Consider the following 22,448-nt stretch of genomic DNA (forward strand, 5'->3'; position numbering starts at 1 on the left):
ACAACACCTAGAGAGAAATCTGGCGCCACCGTCTAAGGGAGTTTAGGAGTTTCCAAAGGGGCGCCGGTGTCGTCATGGGAATGATGGCACCACCGTTTATAGATCCTTTAAAGCTTTATAAACGGTGGGTGCTACAGTGCACTATAACGGTACATAGAGTTACTATACTGGCTTTAGAGGATAAGCTACCCATAGCAATTATTGTATGAAACTATATGACCCATAGGGCCCATGCAAGTTTAGATAAACGCTAACATCCACGCGATTCCTGTTCTGAAGAACGCATAGGTTTTTTTTTTTTTCAAAATCTTGGTCCAAGTTAGATAGGACACGCGATATATATATATATATATATATATATATATATATATATATATATATATATATATATATATATATATATATATATATAAAGAGAGAGAGAGAGAGAGACTTCCCCCTCCCGAAATATAGTTGGTACGTGCTACGGACTTGAACGAAACGTTTAAAATAGAATGGTACACCTTACACCAACAATAACAACGGTATATTGCTCACAGTCGTCTTAGCTTAGACTACTTTTGAAGTGCGATTATACATATTGAAGCCAGTCACATATTAATGCGCCCTCATGCTTAAAATTTGCTTAAAATTTGCTTAAAGTCGCACCTAATTCGAGAATAGCGCGGTGGGTATCCATACGTGATTGCCTAGCTGTTATGACCCGTTGTAAGAGTTGTAGGATTATCTTACCGCTGGCATCCAGTCGTCGGAGTTGAAGGTCGTAGGGAGGAACTCGGGAGGAACTACGCGCTACGTGATTTATTTACATATTTACATTAAAACAAGAGATACATTTCGACAGTCTAGCGTGACTCCCAAATGGAGCCCGCAAGATGAAGCATACAGCACACGAGCACGAAGCTCCAAACACACCCAGCACACTGCTCACGAGCACAAGCACACCGCTCACGAGCACTGTCTAGCAGCCGACAACAGCTGCTTATAAACACTCTGTCCTCCCTAGATCCCTAGGGGAGGGAAAACGGCAGTTCACCGCCGATTCGCAGCATCCAACGTCATCGTAGTCGACCCGCCTTTTAGGGGGAGGGTTAGACACACTTCCACACAGTTTTTACTGACCACGTCGAGGAGAGTGGGTTCTCGTGGTCCCGGTGCTTGGCCCGAGCAGGCGCCTCTTATTAATCCCCGAGCTGACCTCGTACAGCGGCAGCCTCGGCTCTCCATTGTCTGGAGTCTTCAAAGGCTCATGAGAAGGCACCGCAAAGCATCTCCTTCCAGGAATTCCTCCTGCTTCAGTCGAAGGTGTTGGCGATTTCACTAACAATAGTTGGTCCGCCGATCGCGTTTAGCCATAGCGGCGTCGAGGGGGTGTTGACGCGGCACATCGTCGTCCCTACGAAACTAGTCACCGCGGCAGGTGGTGAAGGCTTCCACAATCTCTTCGGGAAAGCTCGCCACGCTCGCAGCTGCAGCTGGCTGAGAAAACTCTGCATGTCGGCACCTCTGCAGGCCGTTTCTAACAACGCGCAGACAAGACGCGGGCGTTCCAAAGGGACAGCACTTTCTTCAGTCTTATTTAATATGCTAATGAGCTCCACCCCACGTCATGATAATGCCCATACTTAGGTGTATGTTGATGACATAGCGTTTTTCTCATCGCAAATGACATCTAAAATCTTTGTAACGTATTACAGGCATACCTGTCTATTATGAAAATATCGCTTGATGCGATGCATCTCTGTCTCAACGTTAACAAATGCTCGGTGCTCGCATTTCCATTAAAGGATACTATATATATTTCTCTCTCTCTCTTATCATCTAGGTGCCATCTCACAAGCAGAGACTGTCAAGTATCTTGGAGCGATATATGCCGGCTCTCTATTTTGGAAGGCGCACATTGATATATATTGCAGCAAAGGGTGTGCGTGCGGTTGGTTTGCTACGTAGGGTGAGCTGCAGTCGATCAGGAAAGCGAAGAAGAACGCTATCATCAACCTACCGCATGTGTATTCGCCCGGTATTGGAATTTGGGTGCGTATTGTGCTCTGCACTGTCAAATAATTTACACACTTAAACGTGAAAAACGTGGAACTTCGTTTCCTATGAAAAGTTAGGCCTTGCGACAATGTTAAGGGCTACGTACATTTGTAGCGAATCAAGTTTTATACTTGGAAGTCATATGTGATCCCTTCTCTTGTAACGCGTTTTCGATTATTAGCTGTGCAATGACTTTAAATGCTATATGATTATCCTATATAAGGCGTTTACAAATAGTTTTTATTTCCCAGCCGGATTTGTTTGTTTTTTTTTGGCTTGTATCGGCCGCGATTCCACACACCTCAAATTATTTTTATAGAAACTCTCCTAGATCAGTTCAACGTTCAAATTTGTGAGGTGACTCCTGTTTGTTGCAACACCAATTCCATTAAAGTTCAGTTCGATGACTTGTTCCCTAAAAATGAAAAGGCACTATCTTACCACATGCTAAACTCTATCTTAAATGATTACTTTTTGCACGTACCGATCAAGGCAGTTATTGGCACCGACGCTTCATAATATGAAGAAAAGTGTGGAATCGGAATATTTTCTCCTATTCTCGATTAGTAAGTTTCTCTTCGCCTCCCAGACATCGTATCAATTTTTCTAGAAGAATTCTTTAGCTGTAATTCTAGTGATTTGAAAACTAAATACATCAACACTGCTTCTGATGACTTCCACGCTTTGCGAGCTTTCAAATCGTCAGTACCTCCTCGTTTAGCTTTAATTAGATTGATTTGGGCACCAGGACATAAGGGCCTATTTCTAAACGATATGGCAGATTTGTTGGCGAAAGCGTCCCTAAAAAAATGGCTCAGTAATTGAAATCCTACCGGCATCAGCTTCCATCATATAGGGGCAAGATTTCCGAAGCAGAAGACGCTGCGCGAATTCCACGCCCCTTCTTTAACAAACTCTAGAGATTTTCACCACTTGCCACATTATTGGGATAGTAAACTCTGACAAAGGCGAGCACTTGAAGTCGCAATCACTAGACTACGCTGCCGAATTCCATTTCTAAATTTTTACCTACTCAGAGCTGGTCTGGCTCTCTGACCGAACTGTCCCCTCTTGCGGGGAACATGAAACAATAGATAATTTTCTCATTGATTGTCAAATATATTTTAAACTGCGAAAAAGCTTGGCATTAGAAACACCGTTCCACCTTCTTATATTAGACTTAAATGTTCAAAATTTACTATCTTTGGGGTCCTCGACTCTTGATCACAGCGACAGGAAGGTTGGCAATGCTATCCAGGATTTTATTGCAGGTTCCGAAAGATTTATACAAAAAAATCAAAACTTAAGGTTTTATTATAATTCTACAAAATCCATTATATTAGCTCTATTTTGTTTTCACTTATTCGTACATTCTATTAAATTCATAAGCCAGAATCTACCTAGTTACCCTCGTAACCTATACGCCAATTTTGTTTACAGTTATTTTATCATTCTTTTTTCTTATTGTTATGTGGAACTACCCGGTTCTTGGCCAATCCCCCAGAGTGGGTAGGTGCCACTAATGTCTAGGGCTCTACATCTACTTCAGCATAGAATACATTAATAGGGTAATCGTTTTGCGTCGCAGAAGTAACTATAAATGACTCGGCAAATGTTCCTGTGGCTGTATATCGCAATACCAATGCTTCAAGTGAGAGTATAATAGTACTGCGTAAAGGCAACCTTGGATTACGAAGCGGAATTTCCAAACAACTTTTTCGTTGAGTTGAAAACCGCCGCCACGACAGAAAAAAAAATTTAGAGTAATGTATTCCTGGAAACGCTGGTGGCGAACGCTATGCACAAAAGCGAGCTTTCTGGTTCTTTTTCTTTCTCCATGGCGGGCGCCGCCGCTGTCGCGGATGCGCGGAGGCGAGCGCCTTCTGGATGGTGTTGCAAGGAACCGAGCGAGACGCGCCGCTCCTATAGGCTATACAGACAGCAAACAGCAGCTGGAAAGGGGGTTTCCGCGTAACAGAATTATGCTTCCTCGTATATTCAGATTACCAAAAATTAATAAGTTATGGGGGTTTACATTACAGGCCAAAGGCACGATCTGATTATGAGACACACCGTATAGTCGGGAACTCCGTATTAATTTTGACCACCTGCAAGGGTCCTTTAACGTGCACCTAAATCTAAGTACACGGGTGTTTTGCATTTCGCTCCCATCGAAATGCGGCCGCCGTGGCCGGGATTCGACCTCATGCTTAGCAGCGCAACACCAAAGCCACTAAGCAACTATACGGCGGGTGTAAGTTCAAGTTATAATCCGACGCTATCATGTCTGTATGTTATGTGCAAGTCGTACTTTACGAATTTTCTGACGCATTTTACTTTGAGAATTTCAGTTAGTTCAATAACGCCTGTGCGGCACGTGGAGGGCCTGCGTGGATCGGGATGCGTGGTTCGGGATCATTTTTCGCATACGGACATCGTCGACGCCGGATTATCTGCGACAGGGAGTCCTTAACGCTATCGCGTTAAAATGTGATCCATGGATTCCGCCTCACTGCAGAGGTAGCATAAAGGAGCTACCGCCAGACCGCATCTCTGCAAGTAAAAGTTAAGCGGTGCGATACACCAACGCAGCCTTGTTAATGACACTTCGAATCGTCGGGTATACGACACCATTGTCGGTTCCAAGAATAACAAACGCATCACGTCCGCAGACTTCGTTAATGAGAGGCTTTTCTGTCTTGGGTCAAAGAAAACTGTTTCTGTCTAGCCGCAGTGACATGCGCATGCGCAGTTGCCGATAGCCCTGATATATCACCGGGCCATTTAAAGAGGCGCGTAATAGAGAATCAGCTCTTTCATTAAGATTAATGTCTTGGTGCCCTGGTATCCATACTAAAAGAACTAAAGCGGGGCGGAGCTAATGCATAAAATGTGTTCAAAGCTGCGAATATGCGACAATAACTTCTCTCGTAGAATAAAGGACTAACTTTCGCAAAGCCAGAACAATTGTTAAAAGTTCGGCCTGAAAAATTGTTGTATAATCTGGCAGGCGAAGTGAAAAAGTCCACTCGAGGGCTGGTGAGTAGATTTCCACGCCTGCCTTCTAATCACGCGAGGAATTAAGCATCAGTCGCTACTACGTTTATTGCGAAATGGGCCAAATAGTCTTACAGAATGGCATTCAGATATGTTGGGGGTAGCAGTTTAGTGTTATTGGAAAAAAATGTCCGCAAATTAAATTTTGACCGACGACGTGGAACTATCGAATGGAATGAGCTCCTGAATACGAAAATTTAAAGGTGCTAATTGTGCCTGCATAATTAAACGCAACATGTGGGGTGTGCAACCGTGGCCACGTGTTCTCAAAAAATGAATTTGGTTCGCAAATAAATGCATTTAAGTAGGTTTGAACCATAAGCATGCGGAATCTCGTGTGAAAAGAAGGTAGGCGCGCTTCCTGGTATAACACATTATTAGCAACAAATTTAGGAAAGCCTAAACATAGTCGAGGACCTTCCCTCTCTAAAAGAACAAGTGGTTTTATTCTATATTTTGCACTTCCGGAAAACAAAACACAGCAAAATTACACAATCGGTCCATACATACGGTAAATCATGATTAGCGTTTCACTTCGCACAAAAGAACGCTGGTTACTGATTATATGTAGTATACCTACGGCTCGTGTCCCTTTAGTTGCAATGTGGTCTATGTGAAAACACCAGTTAAGTTTCCCGTCATGCGTGATCCCCGGGTACTTAAGCGACTCTACCTGGCGAACTATTCTCTGATTATATACTACTGATAACTGTATCGGCCCGGAAAGCGGGAAGACAAGGACGACACTTTTGTTTGTTTAGTGACAGATGAAGATTGCGAAGCCACGTCTCTAGAATACAAATGTACGCTTGCAGAGGAAATCGATGTCGCGCGCTGCCGTGAAAAGTGTGACGCCGTCTGCATACAAATACAGATGCACACCCTGGCGCAGCGGAACTGAACTCATTAACAGGTTAAACAGTATATGCAGGAGACAGAACAGCCTCCTGGGGCACCCCTCTATCTCCACCTCACCGGAGCGTCGGTTATCTTCTTCGCCGGTAGATTATGAGAAGCACATCTACAGTGGGCCTAATTCTCAGATGGTTCCGTCTCTCACTGTCACCTCATTAGTCCCAACTTTGAACAACTATTTTCAAACAATTGCTACAGAGAGAGGACTTAGGGTGGTGCGCTGAAGCTTTGCAGGGTATACATTAAAAAAAAAAAGAAAAGAGAGAAAGAACCGGAAAAAACTAAATTTGTGTTCAGCAGTAAGCTGCTTAATTTAGCAAGAGTATACAGATAGTCACTGAACTTACCTTAATTGACTATTCTGATACGATCGCGCTCCCGTATAGCACACAGAAGTCGACGATTTGTAAACGGCTTCAGTATAGAGGGAGAAATAAGAAAGCGGGAATGCCGCTGCTTCTGTGCCACCAATAGAAAACCTGCCACATCGCCGTCGTGACCCTCGGCTGCTTTCTACTGGCTGCTTATGAGCAGAAGTTCACGCATGCTATACGGACCTTACGCCGCGCCATCGCTTCTTCTTATAGTTTCAGGCAGGAGAGCTAGGGGGTAAAGAACTTCCCTATACATTTCACACGCAACGCACTTGCGGAGGCGATGGTTTTTATAGGCCTGTACTATGAGGCACTATAAGTAAACTATCCATTCGGAATCTGTGTTCACACATAGATGGGCGTCCTATAAAGAGGAAAGAGGACGCAGCTGCGCCAAGAAAACACATCTTTTGTTACTGTTGTGGCCTTTCGGCGCGAACTTATCTCTGGATTAACTACTGTCAATATGTCCTTACGCAACAGCGCCTGGTGTGTCCTGTCGGGCAATTTGTGTGCGGCAAGTTATTGTTCGGGAGGACTGACTGTTTGGCTAGTTGGTCTTATTGAGTTATAGTTACAGTAGATTGGCACATGTTGATACACGGACACAAAGGAACGAAGTGGACAAGGACGGACGCTACTAGCAACTGTTTATTCTCATGCCACCCACCGATACATGTACGTAAAAGCTCAGAATTCATCAACTGCACCCGACATTCTTGGTCAACACTGTGCTCTTGTGTCTAACCTGTCTCTCCCTTGTTTTTGCTCTATTAGTATATGCACAACAATGTTTCTCCGTTAAATGAAGCAAATTTTATTTAAATAAATTCATCGGTAGTGTTATTCAATAAAGAAAGAAAGTTCAATTAAATAACTATGAAGATGGGGATCAGCCCTACTATACATGCAGGGCTTGCTACTTCCAATGCAAGTCAATGAGATGATGTGAAAACAGCGAAAAAAGTTAATTGAAGAAAAAAAAGGACCAGTGAGATATCTATATATAGACATAAAAATGTTAACGGGCACTGGCTGCTGTGATTACAGAATTATTTCGTGTGTATTTGAATAGGGTAAATCGTAGTTGGGCTGGAGGTAACTCATCCTATAAAGGCAGCTTCTTCATTACTGCATAAGCCTAACAGTGATACGCACTCTTCAGGATGTGGACTGGGTACAAGCGGGGTTAGACTGGGTTAGACTGTTGACTGGCTGGTGGTGTTGCAAACAGGCGGGATTAGACTGGCATATATAGCCGGCAATTGTTCCGCCTGAGCCTCCTGTGAGTATCACTATGCGTATCATCAGATGTCGAAGAGCTCCGTGTATCTCACGAAGGCAGTCAGCAGTCGTTGCACTCTTACCGATTGCCGCCGGCCCTCCGGGCAAAACGACGTCTTCCAAGGTCCTTTGCGAAAGACCATCACTTTGCGGGCTGTCAACCATCGCTTTTCTTTCTGTGTCAAACTGCAGGCATATATCCAAATGAAATGTTTGATGTCGCCGATATCACCGCGGAAGGCACAGAGCGGGGAAGCGCATCGTCCAGTCTTGAATAACCAAGCCCGGGTGTAAGCGGAGTCGATTCTGATGTGGTGCAACAGCGTTGCTTCTTCGCGAGTAAGTCCATGGGCCACACAGGCTAGGTGTGGAGTCTGGTGGATCGCCCTAAAGTGAATGCGGATTGCATTCTTAGAGTTCTGAAAAATCTTTGGCGCTCTTACCTTTCGGACACATAGCTATACATAGCTTGCATCGACGCAACGGCTTGGAATCGTGGGATTGCAATCCGTCGTCACGATGGACCACGGAATGCCGACTGACTGCCGCAGAAGGTATACTAAAGATGCAGTTGACGTCGTGCGGGCATTTTTATTGCGAGCAATTATATGGACACTCCGTGCGCATTTCTGCCGTCGTCGTCGCCGTGACGTTCCGCATAAACTCTAAGGGTGATAACGCCGTCGCCGCGCATCGTATGCTCTATGTTCGAGTGAGAGCATGCGAGAGAAGTCGGCGATCGCGGCTCAATCTGGCGCGCGCGAAGGAAAAAAGCGGAGAGCAAATGCGCCGTCTTCAGTCGCCCGAAAGGTCGTGGAGGGAGGGGGGGGCGGCGTTATGCTCCGCCAGCAACTGCACATTTAGCGACCAGGCGCAAGGGCGACTGATCATCACAGCTCAATCTCGATCGCGTGCCGTATATGGAGGAAGAGGGGAGGCAGCGCTGGAGGGAGTTTAGGAAGGAGGGGGGCCGGCTTCAACTCTGCCAACAAGTGCGTACTTTGTACGGCCGCGCACCCTATCTTAGTTTCGTTTTGTTTTATTTCCTTAAAGACCCCTTTTGGGGTATTACATAAGGGGTGCGGTAACATATAAGGGATGATCACAAGTCTTGCATATGAGATGTCACGGTACTTGCGAACGTCGAGGGGCATGTGACGGTGGCAACGTTGTGAGGAAGGCCGTTTTAATCGATAGCTGTTCGGGGAAAAAATGAGCCTACAAACGTAGCTCTTCTGGTTAGTGGCCGGGCAGCATGAAAAGGATGTCAAGTGTGGTGGTATATGCGTGAGGGTGGGTTTAGAGGACGATTTAACGAACTCTGAAATACCTTATGAAAGAGGCAAATGTTAGCGATCCGACGACGAGTTGTGAGGTTGAAATGTTCGAGTTGAAGTTTTAATGCAGTTACGCTGGAATTAAATGAGTAGTCATAATGGATGAATCTGACAGCGCGATTCTGCAAGGCTTCAATTGCGTTAGCTAGATAAGTTTGATGTGGCTGCCAGATTGGAGATGCATACTCGAGCCTTGACCTGATGAGCGATTTGCATGCTAGCAGCATAGCGTGCCGTGGTGCATGTCGTAGGTGACGTTTCAGAAATCATAGAGATCTGTTTGCTGATGATATGACGTTAGTGATTGAGTACACCAGGAAAGATCGCTGCTAACGGTTAAGTATTTATAAGATCGTACAAGTTCAACAATGGAGGACATTATAACGTAGTTAAATACGAGGGGTTGTCGGCGACGGTGAAAGCTAGGAGACAAGTTTACATTTATTAACATTAGGTTTCATGAGCCATTGTTCACACCACTCCTGAACGCGATTAAGATCATTTTGAAGAGCTGCTTGCTGGGATTTGTAAGTCGCAGTACGATAAATGACGCAATCGTCGGCAAACATGCGAACGTTATATGTTAGATGCTCTGGTAAGTCATTAATATAGATAAGAAACAACAATGGTCCAAGGACAGATCCTGAAGCTACAGCGAAGGTGGTATAATTTTGGTTGTTAACGGAAAAAAACTGCAAGCGATTATAGTTAGAAACTCCTTGATCCATGCGAGGACGTTAGGGTGCAAATTTAGCCTCTCCAGCTTTAGTATTAAACGCGCGTGAGGTAATGTGTCAAATGCTTTTGCAAAATCCAAGAAAATGGCATCAGTTTGGATATTACGACCAAGATTAGCAGGTAGATCATGGACGAAAAGTGTGAGCTGGGTTTCGCAGAAGCCTCTGCGGAAGCCATGTTGTGAAGGGTAAAAAAATTGTTAGCGTCCAAGAAGCTCATGATTTGGGAGTGAATGACATGCTCCATGATTTTACATGGTACGCTGGTTAGAAAAATGGGACGATATTTAAGGGGAGATTTTTTGTCGCCTGATTCCTACGCTGGAACAACCTTCCCCTCTTTCCGCTGGTTTGGCACGATACCTGTAGAAATTGACTGCGTGAACAATGACAAATATTCAACAGTGATGTGTTTAGTGTTCTTTAACAGTTTGGTATTGCTGATGACGAGAACTTCATATTTTCGATTAGGGCCAGAATACCAGAACTGGAGAATGTTATAGAGGGCAAGGGTGGAAGTGCAGTAGTTGGAGGGGCAGGTGATATGTGACGCCAGGTTCATTTGTGAATACGGATGAAAAAGCAACATTAACATATTCAACACACTCAGCGTCACTGACTCACTGTGTTTGTAAGTAATAGCATAAGTGCTCCTAGGGTTTACTATTTTCCAGAACTTTATTGTGTCACTGTTGAGGATCTTGGGTATAGTTCGGTATTAAAGGACTGTTTAGCGCTACGAAAGGGATCTACAGACGGCTCATACATTTGTGCTTGCTGTGTTCTCGCCGTTATTGCATTGAAGCGTTAGACCGCACGAAGGTCACTTCGCTGACTGCGATAAAACTACTATCCTTACCTTACATAGCTGTCTACTAATGTGCTATCGCAATCGATGCTTCGTCTTTCTGGCGAAACTTCGACTTTTTTTCAATTCAAGATGGTTGTCTGCGTAGTTGTAGGGTGCTCCAATCGCAGTGAAAGATACCAGGCGTTTTTTTTTTAACTGCACCAAAATTTTATTGTGATAACATTATATGAACGCACCATGCAGGCGCCTTTCAGCTGTCGACCTAGCCGTGACGCGCCGTATAAAGTGCAAGGGTGATAACATCGTCGCCGCGAGCTGTATGTGCGAGCGAAAGCGCGCGAGGGTGAGCCGACGATGGCGGCTCAATCTCGCGTGCGAAAGGGAGGGAAGTGGGGATGAAGGGCGCCGTTTTCCCGCGCGAGCAAGGCATCGTGAGGAAGGGAGGGAGGGGGAGGCATTCTACTCCGGCGGCTGCTGCTTATGGCGCAGTAGCGCGCTGCCACGTAGGCCCTATCTCGAAATGGATCTGCGATGAGTACAGCGTCTAGGCGCACCGGGGCAACCTAAAGTTTGCCCGCGCGGCACCAGCGCCGAATGCTCCCCTAGCGGACCGAAGGAAGTTCCGAGGGTCGTCGCTGCGCTAGCACGCGCCCGTGTTCAGTACGGCGGGAGCGCTCGTGCGCGTGGTTTTTGCGATGCCGAGTGCGACCTCATCAGCCAGGAAAGGTGGCACGCAATACTGATGTGTTGTTGATTGCCACAGCAGCCTCGAAAACACGAAAGGTCGTACGCCGCCCGTGAAGTTCTACAGATTTCCTGGGAAGTGGTACGAGAAGGACAGACGACAAGCATGGATAACTGCAGTGCGCCGAGTCAAGTAAGTCTCATACTTTCCCATTCGCGTGTAATATCTTGAAAGCGGAATAGTCATATGCCTGTTTTTAGTGCACGGCCGTTTGTTTAGTCGTGTCGCGTTGTTGAATTGTGATGGCATCCGCCGTTTGTTAGCGGTAAATGCATGCGTGTTGCGCCGCTAAGCTCTACGACGCGTGCTCGATTCCCAGCCACGGCGGCCGCATCTCGATAGGGGCAAAATGCAAGAACACCCTTGTTACCGTGTGCTTTGATTTTTATGCACGTTAAGGAACCTCCAGAGGTTAAAATTATTCTTGAGACTCCCCATTACAGCGGGCCTCATAATGATTTCGTGGTTTTGGCGTGGTTATGGCACTGAGAACCCCCGAATTTATTTTATTGCACTGTGCCTTCCCTCGCGATCGGCATGGACGAGCTCAAGAGAATTATTTCCCTTTTCCAAACGCTGCAACTTAAATTACTAGTAGTGCAGGTAACACGAAAGGGGCCGCACGCTACTTTTGTGTGGTAGCAGACCGTATTTAATGCAAGCCGCGGTCGTCGCGTGCGTCGGGAAGCGGCAGATCGGAAAGCAGCCGCTCGAGACGTGCGCGTTATGTTTGTTGTTTGCCCATGCTTTCTAAGTATCTAAGTGTGCAAGTATCATAACTTGTAGTGGTACCACTCTTGTAGAATAATATATGCACACAATCACAGGAACGTTACCTTTGCAAACATAATAATGGGAGTAATTTAATCCCCACAACAAATAGGCACACATACTGTTTCATTTATATGCGATGCAGATGGAAGCGGCGCCAAACAGACCAATGGCAATCACAACAATCTTCTCAGCAGTCAGCACCACCGGGACATTTGCTTTCGTGCTGCAGCGACACAGCTCTTGAGCAGCAGCAAGACACGTGTTAAACAGACTCCAGAACATGCCTTTGTGAAGTGACGGAACCGTCGAGAAGCAGCCCAATGGATCTGCAGTCATCGAGTAGTATGACAACAGAAGTTCCTGCTGCCAGTGTGACTTATGTTGTAATTGAAATAAAGGTGGCTAAATTTCTGAACATGGTGCGTACCTCCAACTCGACGTCGTCAACGATCTTGTCGGACACCTGTGACACGCACTTGGCTTTCACTCTCACATCACCGTCCACAATTTGTTCAACGCCGTACACGTTCGGAAGCAGACGCTCCCCTATCGTGAGGTTGCCGCCGCGAAAAAAAGCTGTCGGCGTCGGCAACCTTCTTGAAACCGCACGGCAATCTTTGCATCGCTGTTGCGCAAGCAGGCGATCTGCCGCCGTCGAAAACGGAGCGCCGTGAGAACGAGCAGCGAAGAAAAGCGCGGACGGCACAATGTAAACAAAGCGGAGACTGCGCCACGACGCGACCGCGCTGCTTGGCGTTTCCACATTGGGGCGCTGTCAGGATAAAACCCCTAAAACTTCGTAAAGTAGTGCCACTCTCCTCCTCCGCCTTCACTCCTCCTCGTTTCTCCTCTCTTTCACGCTCACTCCTCGACCATGGCGCCGCCTACGATGCTCGAGCGCAGCAGACGACCTTTCGCAGAGTGAATGCACGCATAGCAAGGCAGTGCTCTTTAGGCGTTCACGTTGGCTTTCCAGTTCCGCGTAACTTCGTGTGCAGCATAGAATTTCTATTCGGATGCTTGTACAACTTCGGTAACGGCAGCTTTTGTTTCATTTTTTGATAACTATTTCTTAAAAAAGTATGGAGTGTTAACGCTGTGCATTGCCGACTGCGAATGTATCGCGTGCCCTACAATTAGGTACGCAACATTTGTCAAGGGCGTGTCGCAAGATCTTGTTGCGAATGGTTGTAATAACACGTTTACCATCGAATGACAACCTCTTGGCTTCCAGCAAGCCCTCAGCCTAAAGAATCCGCGCCGCCCTTACCATGTGAATTCGCGGCGCGTATGAGCTATGACGTACAAAGGCTGACGGAGATCATTGCTCTGGAGGTTCGAAAGTGTATTACAAGCTACAGTGCCGCCAACGTGCGTGCTTGCCAATCTAAACGCGCGCAAAGCCTCAGAGGTGGGCGCTGGTCATTATGTTTCTCGTGTCTCAACGCCGACAGAAATACCGCGGCCGATCATCGAGTCGGGACTGTGCGTACACAAGAAAATAAAATGAGTTTTTAGCATTCGTGCGCGAAGCGGGAGCGCGATAACAATGCTTGACTCAATCTCAAACAAGACCGCTGTGGCCTTCAGTAATTTTTTCAGGTTAATGACTTATCACGAATAACCCTTCATCGTGCGTTGGTTCGTCCGTTTACTAAGTGACGTACTTGTCGCGAACCGAGTTGCACTGAGGTGCATGCATTCAGGACGGTTGCACTCCCTTCGAAGTAACATTTGCGAGACATGACTTTATTAGTGAAGTCATGATCGCGCAAAGAATCCCCCCGCCATGACGCGGTCGAAATTGCAGCAAGTGAAATGATGTTTTATCCATAGGTTAAAATGATATGAAACGGCATTCGAGTTGCAAGTTAACAGTTTATTTTCACATAGATGCATTACAGATTTGCCTTTGCAGTCACAAGTCCGTGTGCACCATTTATTGTCTCATTGCGTAAATAAACGCACCAGCCTAAGAGTCCTACAGCAAGCGCGTCTCAATTAGGCATAATGACTGTAGAAACTAATAGTGGCATAGACGAGCAAGCGAACGAGTATATGAGCGCGCGAACTAAACGAGTGAGCAAACGACTAAACGAGCGTGCGAACGAACGAGCAAACGACTAAGCACGAACGACGACTAAACCAGCCAGGGAACGGGCGGGCGACCGCACGTTTTCTTTGCGAGTGCTCCACCGCCGTATCTTAAGCTTCGCACACTTTAAAGCTCACGCGAATTAGCACATACGTCTCAATTACCTATGATGCGGTCGCTCGACGACGAACGCACCGCGTAACACGGTTTTGGGAGAGCACGCACGCTTTTCATCGGTGCCTCTGTATCGCAAATCCACCGGGCGACCGCCAACGAGGAACACGAACAAATGTGGCAAACAAAGCTAGTCTATCTAAAGAAGGCTAGTAAGTAACCACAAGAGGCAGAGAGTTGCTCTCCTGAGGCGCTTTCATGATCGAGACTGAAATTTTATCAAAAGGACTGCGCTGAATCTTACAAATTTCGTAATCACGTTATCGTACGCAACCTCGCGTGCCCGCGAACTCAAGCCGGTTGGCGTTAAAAACGATTAAGCGCACCAAATATGACTAACACGACCACGTAGTGCGCATATAAGCAAAGCAGACGTTGCGTAAAAATCATGTTAAAGCGTGCGTACAAATGACAACATGCACAGTGAACTGTGCAATATCTACTACGTTATTGCCCGCAGCACAATACGCAAGCCTGGCACATACAATACTCTGAGAGAGCCACAACTTACATCACATAGTCGCGCGGAGGAAGTTGGTCGGAAGTTCTCCCTTCCGATTCGGTGAAGCCGTGTCTTTCTTCTTAACGCGTTGCGCTTACCGGACGGTATCGCGAACATATTCTTGCCTTTGCTAAGACTGTATTGGCATCCAAACGCGCAGCCGGTCATGGTAACAGAAAATGACGTGAAGCGAAGTCGCACTTGCCACAAAACATCCTTCAAGGCGTTCACAAGATCAAAACAACACAGAATAGGAACGGAAGGAATGCCGCCAACAAGCGCCGCTTCACGAGCAAAGATGGCACTGAAGCGCGACTGTAAACAAACGAAGCCGGCGCAAGGGGCCACGTGATGCCATTAGGCCAATAGCGACGCGGCGTCGGCTTCGGCCAGAGCGCTGGAGGAGGAGGCGGCGTTCTTCAAAGCGTGGCACTACTTTACGAAGTTTAAGGAGCTTTATGTCAGGAGGCGCAGTAGCGCCGCCTGGCCATGGTTTTCTCGTCTATAGCTTCGTGTGCACTGTGTTCTCGCCGCTTAGTTCGCGTTGAAGCGAGAGGGAGCAGGATTATCAATTCGCTAGTAAAAGAAGTTTAAGGGGCTTTATTCGCTAGCTGCTGCTGCCGCTCTTCCTTCCCCTCCCCCCTTTCAATAAAGTTTATCACCATCATCACCTCACGCCAGCGTTTTGACAGCGAGTGTCCGCGCTCATCGAGTGAGATGTGTTAATATTTGCCAGTGTACGCGTGCACGCGCGACGCCGTGCTTGTTATAATAATTTAGTTAGTAAGCGAATGTTTACGAGTTTATATGGCCGATAAAGCTACTATCTATCGTTACTTGGTATAGCTGTGTACTAATTTCCCATCGCAATCGATGCTTCGCCCTCAATACATATGTACTTTCTTTTTTACTCTGTTCTCTCTGCTATTCTTTAACAGGGAAATTTTTTGTAGCGGTATCAATGTTGACGAGCGTGTCTCAGTTGACAGCACGCCCCTTAAGGCCGCCCCACATTCAGCGTTTCTACAGGCGTTTTTTGGCGTTGCGTTTCCCGGCGTGGTCGCATGAACGGCGCCAGAGAGGGCGTCCAGCCACACGAGCGGCACGCGGACCAGCGCCAGCGCAGCGTCGCACAATGTGACCAGATTTATTTTACCAGATACCTCCTAAGCTAATTGTGTAATATCAATGAAAAGAGCTGTCATAAGTATTCTTCAATGCAATACTTATGCCTTTTGCATAGTTTTACGCTAAATAAAATATTCAGGGCTGTGTAGAAAAATTACACACGGCTAAGCTTCAGAAAACTGGCAGCAATATCGGCGTGAACATCACGAGCGGTCGGCGCGTCGGCGTGCGAAGCTGAGCATCGAGGGTTCTTTATTCTATGATAGAGGGGGAACTAGGTGCTTTTTATTGCTAGACGCCATACGCCACATCATGGAAAGAAGGCAGCAGCTTTTGCTGCTACAAAAGAAGCTCCTGCTTCTCATTTGGTACACCCGGCAGGACGATGGCGGCGACTTCAATCCACAAAACGTTTTTTTTTTTTTTTAACACGATTCTTGTGTTCCTTGTGTTTGGTCTGCCACAATATCGGCCTTGCTTCTACAATGGCTATAAGAAGCTCGTTATCGATGTTCGCCGGTAGCATGATTGAAGCAACCAAACAAACAGCAATGGCGGCGCGAACTGCGAATCTGCCGGAATCTGCGGAAGTTTCTTGCAAGAGTTGCCAGCAGCGCGGCCACGCCCTGCCACGCGCTGATTGGTCGGCGCTGTCGAGCTGCTTCCGACGGCGGCGGCGAGATCTGGTGTCCCTTGAGCACGACGTTTTGGCTTGGCGCCAGCCTCAGCGTCGACGCCGAGCGACGCCGGGTGACAAAACGCCAGAAAACGCCGGGAAAACGCTGAATGTGGGGCGGCCTTAAGCCACTTCTTTCGGCAACGGCGTAACTGCTTACTTGTTATTTGTCGGGCGGAATATCACGCTTTAATATGAAACCCAGAACACCATTGTTCAGGGTTCTGACCAAAAGTCAGGTGCTATGCATCTGCGGGTCTCCCGAGTGGGAAAACTTTTCAATATTCATGATTACCACATGCCTATTTATGTCCGCTGCAGGACGAAAGCCCCTCTCCGCGATCTCAAATTACCTATGTCTTGCGACAGCATGGCACCAACTTATGCCCCCAATTTTTTCAAATTTAATCGCAGTTCTCTCCCGCCCTCGACTGCACCTCCCTTCTGTTGGCACCAATCGTGTAAGTCTACATAATACACTACCGGTTACCTGCCCCGCGCATTACATGGCTTGCCCAACTCCATTTCTTCCTCTTAAACTAGATCATCGGCGACACCCGTTTGCTCTACCGTTGCATTGTGTCTCTTAACGGGACGACTACCATATTTAATTTCATCGCTCATTGCACGGTCCTCGACTCCCAGTATTAGCAAATTGAATATGCCTTATCTGCATGTATACATCTTTTGTAGCAAACGTTGTAAACTTCTGCATATGATAGAGCTGCGCTCTATTGACCTATTTTTGCAACGAGCCGAGTCTGTCCTCGTTCTTCAGCGCTTTAACAAAGTACTGGAGATTAAACGAACAGAAAGAAAGAAAGGACCACGTTTACTCCTCGCTTTAGGCCGGCGAAGGTCTGCCGTGGAAGGTGGCCTTGACAGTTCGCAAATATTACTCCACGCAACGCCATACGCGCATCCCAGCTTGCATCACGAACCATGTGTCCCAACCGGGTCGCGTCACGTTCCCATTGGTCACAAATACGCAGCCAGACCTACTCCCGCGAACGAACGCGCCCGTTGCAGGCTCACACCGCCCACGCATTTTTGGCTACGTCCGAGCGCAGGGGAAAGACTGCCCCGTCTCCGAGGCTGGTGTAGACGGGCACCAGCCAGAGCAGCTTGCGCGGTCCCATCACCTGCGCGATGTTCCTGCACACGCCGACATCGTAGCGTCGAAACCCCTGCCGCGCGATCATCTCCAGCGTGGTGCAGTTGAAGCACAGGAGGAACAGGTGGTAGAGCAGCAGACCGACGAAGGCCAGGCCGAAGAATAGCGACAGGAGGAAGAGGAAGGTGATGTTGAGCTCGGGCCAGAAGCCCAGAACGAGGCGCGGCGTGATGCCGAAGTGGGGAAACGTGGTCCAGGACACGAAGGCGCAGTGCACGAACGAGTAGAAGAGGAAGAGGATGAAGTACTTGTAGTTGGAGAACGAGACGCACGTGTTGAACCAGGGACAGTGGTGGTCCATCTTGAGCACGCACGTGCCGCACATCTGGCAGTGGTGGCACCGGTCGGGCTTGATCACGTGACAACGGTAGCAGTAGCGCCGGCGCCGGTCGTCGCTGTCCATGCGCTGCATCACGTAGAAGCAGACAGGCACCGGCTTGAGCGGCGTGCGCAGTAGCCGCTCGAAAGGCCACAGCGCGCCAAACAGCGTGACGTGGAAGCCGAGCAGGCGCGACAGCCTGTAGGCCAGGCCGCTGTCCGCCAGCAGGTGCCGGCACATCACCAGCACGTACGTGTGGTACTCCCAGCCGAGCACGATGAACTCGACAACGATGGGCATGAGCCGCAACAGGGCGAAGGCGCCTCGGAACCGCTTGTGGCAGCCGACTATCGGGCAAAGCAAGGCCCGCAGGAGCCGCACCAGAGCGGCGATGCAATGGCCCGTGGCCGTGACGCAGGGGTTCCGACCAGAGGCGTTGCGAGGTTTGCGCGGGAAGGCTGGCGGGAGATCGCCGGTCTCCCCGCTGCCGTCGGAACCCAGTAGCGCCATGGCGAGTAAACCTTCTTCAAGTAAACGGAGGAGCCGATGACGAACGTCCGCGCCGCGCCGGTGGTGTACTCGAAACGTTTGCTTCCTCTTCTTTCTATGAGATGCCGGTGTAGGTGCGCATATCGTTTAGTTAATATCGAGCAATATTAAGGCGTTTCCTGAAGAAAAAAAAAAGAAACACGGCATGTTGAGGATTAGGAAATAAATAACTGCAAATAAAACATTAAAAGTGCGAGGAGGTGTGTAGTCGGACGAGGTTGAAGACAAAGAAGAGATCTAGGAGAAATGCTGCCATTTGTAGGTACATTCGTGCCATGTGTAAAAGGCAACAACAACATCAGTGTTCAACGCTCTTTGAAATAATTTTTTGGCTATGTGTATTTTGTTTTCCTTTAACAGTACATGACGTCTCGTATCTCAGGTTCCATGGTCTACCCCTTTTCGCAGATGTGTGCCGTGTTGTGCTAACTGTGCGATCGAGGTCATTGTGGTATGCATTGTGGGTATAAGCGTCACGAGCTGCAGCAACCACGACGTCCAACTCGGGACGTCGGGACCAACAGTTGACGCCCGTGGTTACGCGCAACGTTTTGAGGCCAGCGGAGGAAGAAGAAAAATGAGACAGCGCGTGGCGGTTGCATCATCGGGAGCGCCCCGTCTCACGAGAAGGAACGACACGCGCAGTGCTCGCAAGGGCCCACACATATGACCGGCAACACAGAGTGCATCGACTGGCTTCCCGTGGTGGGCGGCTGGCTGGTGAAGGCGTGGGGCTACTACGCCTACGTGATCGTGTTCTGCGGCTCCGTGGTGAACGACGACGCGGTGCGGTTGGCCTTCATCGTAGGCTTCCACGTGCTGCTGGCGCTGCTGCTGTGGTCCGAGCTGGCCACCATCGTCACCCCCGCGCCGTCCGTGCCTGCCTACTTCACCCTGAGCGAGCTGGACCTGCAGCTGCTGCAGGAGGCGCGCACCGAGGAGCAGCGCAACGGTTTCCTCGAGATCCTGGGCCGCCAGCGCGGCGTCCTCACCCGGGGTCTGGACGGCGCCGTGCGCTACTGCGAGGTGTGCCGACGCATCAAGCCCGACCGGGCGCACCACTGCTCCGTGTGCCGGCGCTGCGTGCTCAAGATGGACCACCACTGCCCGTGGTTCAACAACTGCGTCTGCTTCAGCACCTACAAGGCGTTCCTGCTGACCAACCTGTACGTCATCCTGTTGTGCACGTACGCGCTGTTCACGGCCGCAAGCCACTTCCACGAGGTGCCCTGGAACCACTGGCGCGTCACTGGGCCCGCCGTACAGGTCAGTTCGCCGTGGCTGTGTGTGTATACACACGTCAGCGAAGGAAAAAGCGAGCGATTGTTTAAAGGTTTGCAAGCAAATCTTTGCGAAACTCTATCAGAAGGGAAACGTAGATACTTTGATATGGATTATAGTGCAATGTGGAGACGTGACGCGACAAGCGCTACCACAGGAACACAACACCTTTCTTCTCCGTGTAGGATATTTTCGTTGCACTAACATGAGTAAAGTTAACTTTAAGCAACACACCCAACAACAAGTATTATTTAAATCATACACGCCTCTGGAAACAGCCCAAAAATACATGTATGCGAAAGTATAGCCTCCTCAGGAAGAACCCTCCGCAGACGAATACTGTCCTGTCTGCACGAAGACAATGGCACCATCATAACGTCTCAGCTTGTCTTGGGGACATAAATGAAGCCGTCTTCAAATGAGATAGCGGTTGTCCGTCAGGCCGCGTCGATATATCGTGGTAGTCAGTCGGAGCTCATATGTTTCATTTGGTCACTTCTGCACTATAGCCGAGGGCCGGCACAGGCAAAAACATTCGCATGCATCATCATGGATGCTATTCTATAGAGACTGCCGAATTCCGTCATATTATCGAATTCGTCGTCTTGTCAGCTCTGACTGGCTTACGCGGCTGCTACGGCGTCTGCGAATAGCTCAAAGCGCAGAATTTGACCATGTCCAATAGAACCCATTGGACAGGCGCAGCACAGAATGAGCTACTGCGGTCCCTAATTTACTGCGGTTTCTAAAGCACAACAATAAGACACCGACAGAGCGACACACCCATGTGTGTCCCACTCGTGTGTATACTTTTACTCGCTTTGCCTGTGCATTTTATTGCTCTTGAGCATTTAGACTGAGCATGTCTTACGAACAAGGCCAGCACTCAGCGTTCCCGTAACGCTAACTGCAGCCGCGAAAGGAATCGCATTCCGTTCATCGCAATGCGATGTGTGTGTGCGTGCGTGCGTGTGTGTGTGTGTGTGTGTGTTTGTGTGTGTGTGTGTGTGTGTGAGAGAGAGAGAGAGAGAGAGAGAGAGAGAGAGAGAGAGAGAGAGAGAGAGAGAGACCAGTCGGCAAGCCCGTGTGCAGTTGGTTCTTTATTTTATGTGCAGGTCGCCACCATGGCTGTCGTGGCGGTAGCCTTCTCAGTGTCCGTCGGCTCCTTCTTCCACTTCCACGTCACGCTGTTGGCGCTCAACCGGACCACGCTGGAGTCGCTGCGCAGCCCACGGTTCGTGGACAAAGGCGACACGTTCGACATCGGCTGCAGCAACAACTTTGTCGAGGTGTTCGGCCGCAGTTGGCTCCTGTGGCTGTTCCCCGTATTCACGAGCCTGGGCGACGGCTCGCGCTTCCCCACCAAGCTGCGCCCGCACAACCGCGAGTACTTCCGGCCCGGCGCCGTTTAAAGTGCGGCCTCCTCTGCGCCCCGTACACGCTGACACGCAAAGTGCCTCTGTGAAGCCAAAGCCCTGCCTGTAAAACCTACCGCCGGCGTGTCGTGGGTGCAGTGTGGAGGATTCGTTGCCGCGTGCTCTCTTGACTGTGCGCACGTCAACTTTGCTGGAACTGAGCAACCTCTTACGTCACATCAAACTCCTCTAAATATCGTACCGTGAATTGCTTATGTCGTGCCCGTTGTATGAATAATAAGCCAAGATAAGCATGCTCGTAACTATAATCGTTCTGCAATGACTTAAGAATATATTGTATGCCCTCTTTAATATGTCCCCGAGTAATAAATACTTTATTGAACTTTCCAAGAACACAAAGATTTTCGGGACTTTCGTTTGCTTAGGTGCCTCGAACGTATTCATGCCGGTCTGTGTATTTAACAAGCCAAATCTGAAGCAAGAATACAAAAGAAAAAGGTGTGCACGGTATTCAGTAATGAAGCTTATGGAGACGTGGCATCTGGCAGCTTGTTCACACGTTGTCTGAGCTGTAGCACGTGCAGGATCGTAGCAACACGTCAAATTCAAACTCTTGCATCCCTGGAGCTCGTGATTTGTGTTTGGAGTCGTCATGGGTGGAGCAAAACACACAACGCACCATGTGATGTGTAAGCAGCACTCTTTGCGATTGCACAGCTGTCCTCTGGTGACAGCATGTGGGACAATAAATACAGCCGTGCCAGCCCACGGAATTGACCACGGAATTGACCACGGAATTATAGGTCCTTCATGTAAGCGTGAATGCAATGTCGCAATCTGTGATTTATTATCGTCAGCCTATATGTTCACGCCAGTATGAAGGCCACTCATAGCAACATCCAGTCATCCTAACCCTATGTCAGCCGACTCCATCCTGTATATACGCCAGCAAATATCCTAATTCAGCACACCGCTGCTGCACTAGGCAAAGGTTCCCCTTCATTGGCGGCCACTTCGATACACTAATATACTAGCCATCAATTACGATTTGCGCTACGCAGCGGCATCAATGTAGGTCAGCGGCTCCCGGGGGCGGCGGC

The 22,448-nt window shown here is 48.5% G+C and overlaps 2 protein-coding genes across 2 annotated transcripts; one reads left to right on the forward strand and one right to left on the reverse strand.

Annotated features, from left to right (window-relative positions):
- Positions 1-17,464: 17,464 nt before the first annotated feature.
- On the reverse strand, positions 17,465-18,731 carry LOC142572287 (palmitoyltransferase ZDHHC15B-like). The gene has a single exon (XM_075681277.1). It carries the CDS (start codon positions 18,650-18,652, stop codon positions 17,681-17,683), a length of 972 nt encoding a protein of 323 aa, XP_075537392.1. The 5' UTR covers positions 18,653-18,731; the 3' UTR covers positions 17,465-17,680.
- Positions 18,732-18,765: 34 nt separating this feature from the next.
- Positions 18,766-21,705, forward strand: LOC142572288 (palmitoyltransferase ZDHHC20-like). Its single transcript, XM_075681278.1, has 2 exons — positions 18,766-19,957; positions 21,088-21,705. Exons 1-2 carry the CDS (start codon positions 19,358-19,360, stop codon positions 21,382-21,384), a joined length of 897 nt encoding a protein of 298 aa, XP_075537393.1. The 5' UTR covers positions 18,766-19,357; the 3' UTR covers positions 21,385-21,705.
- The last annotated feature ends 743 nt before the right edge of the window (positions 21,706-22,448 follow it).

This window comes from Dermacentor variabilis, chromosome 2, assembly GCF_050947875.1.
Source record: "Dermacentor variabilis isolate Ectoservices chromosome 2, ASM5094787v1, whole genome shotgun sequence".
In the NCBI taxonomy this organism is placed as follows: Eukaryota; Metazoa; Arthropoda; class Arachnida; order Ixodida; family Ixodidae; genus Dermacentor; species Dermacentor variabilis.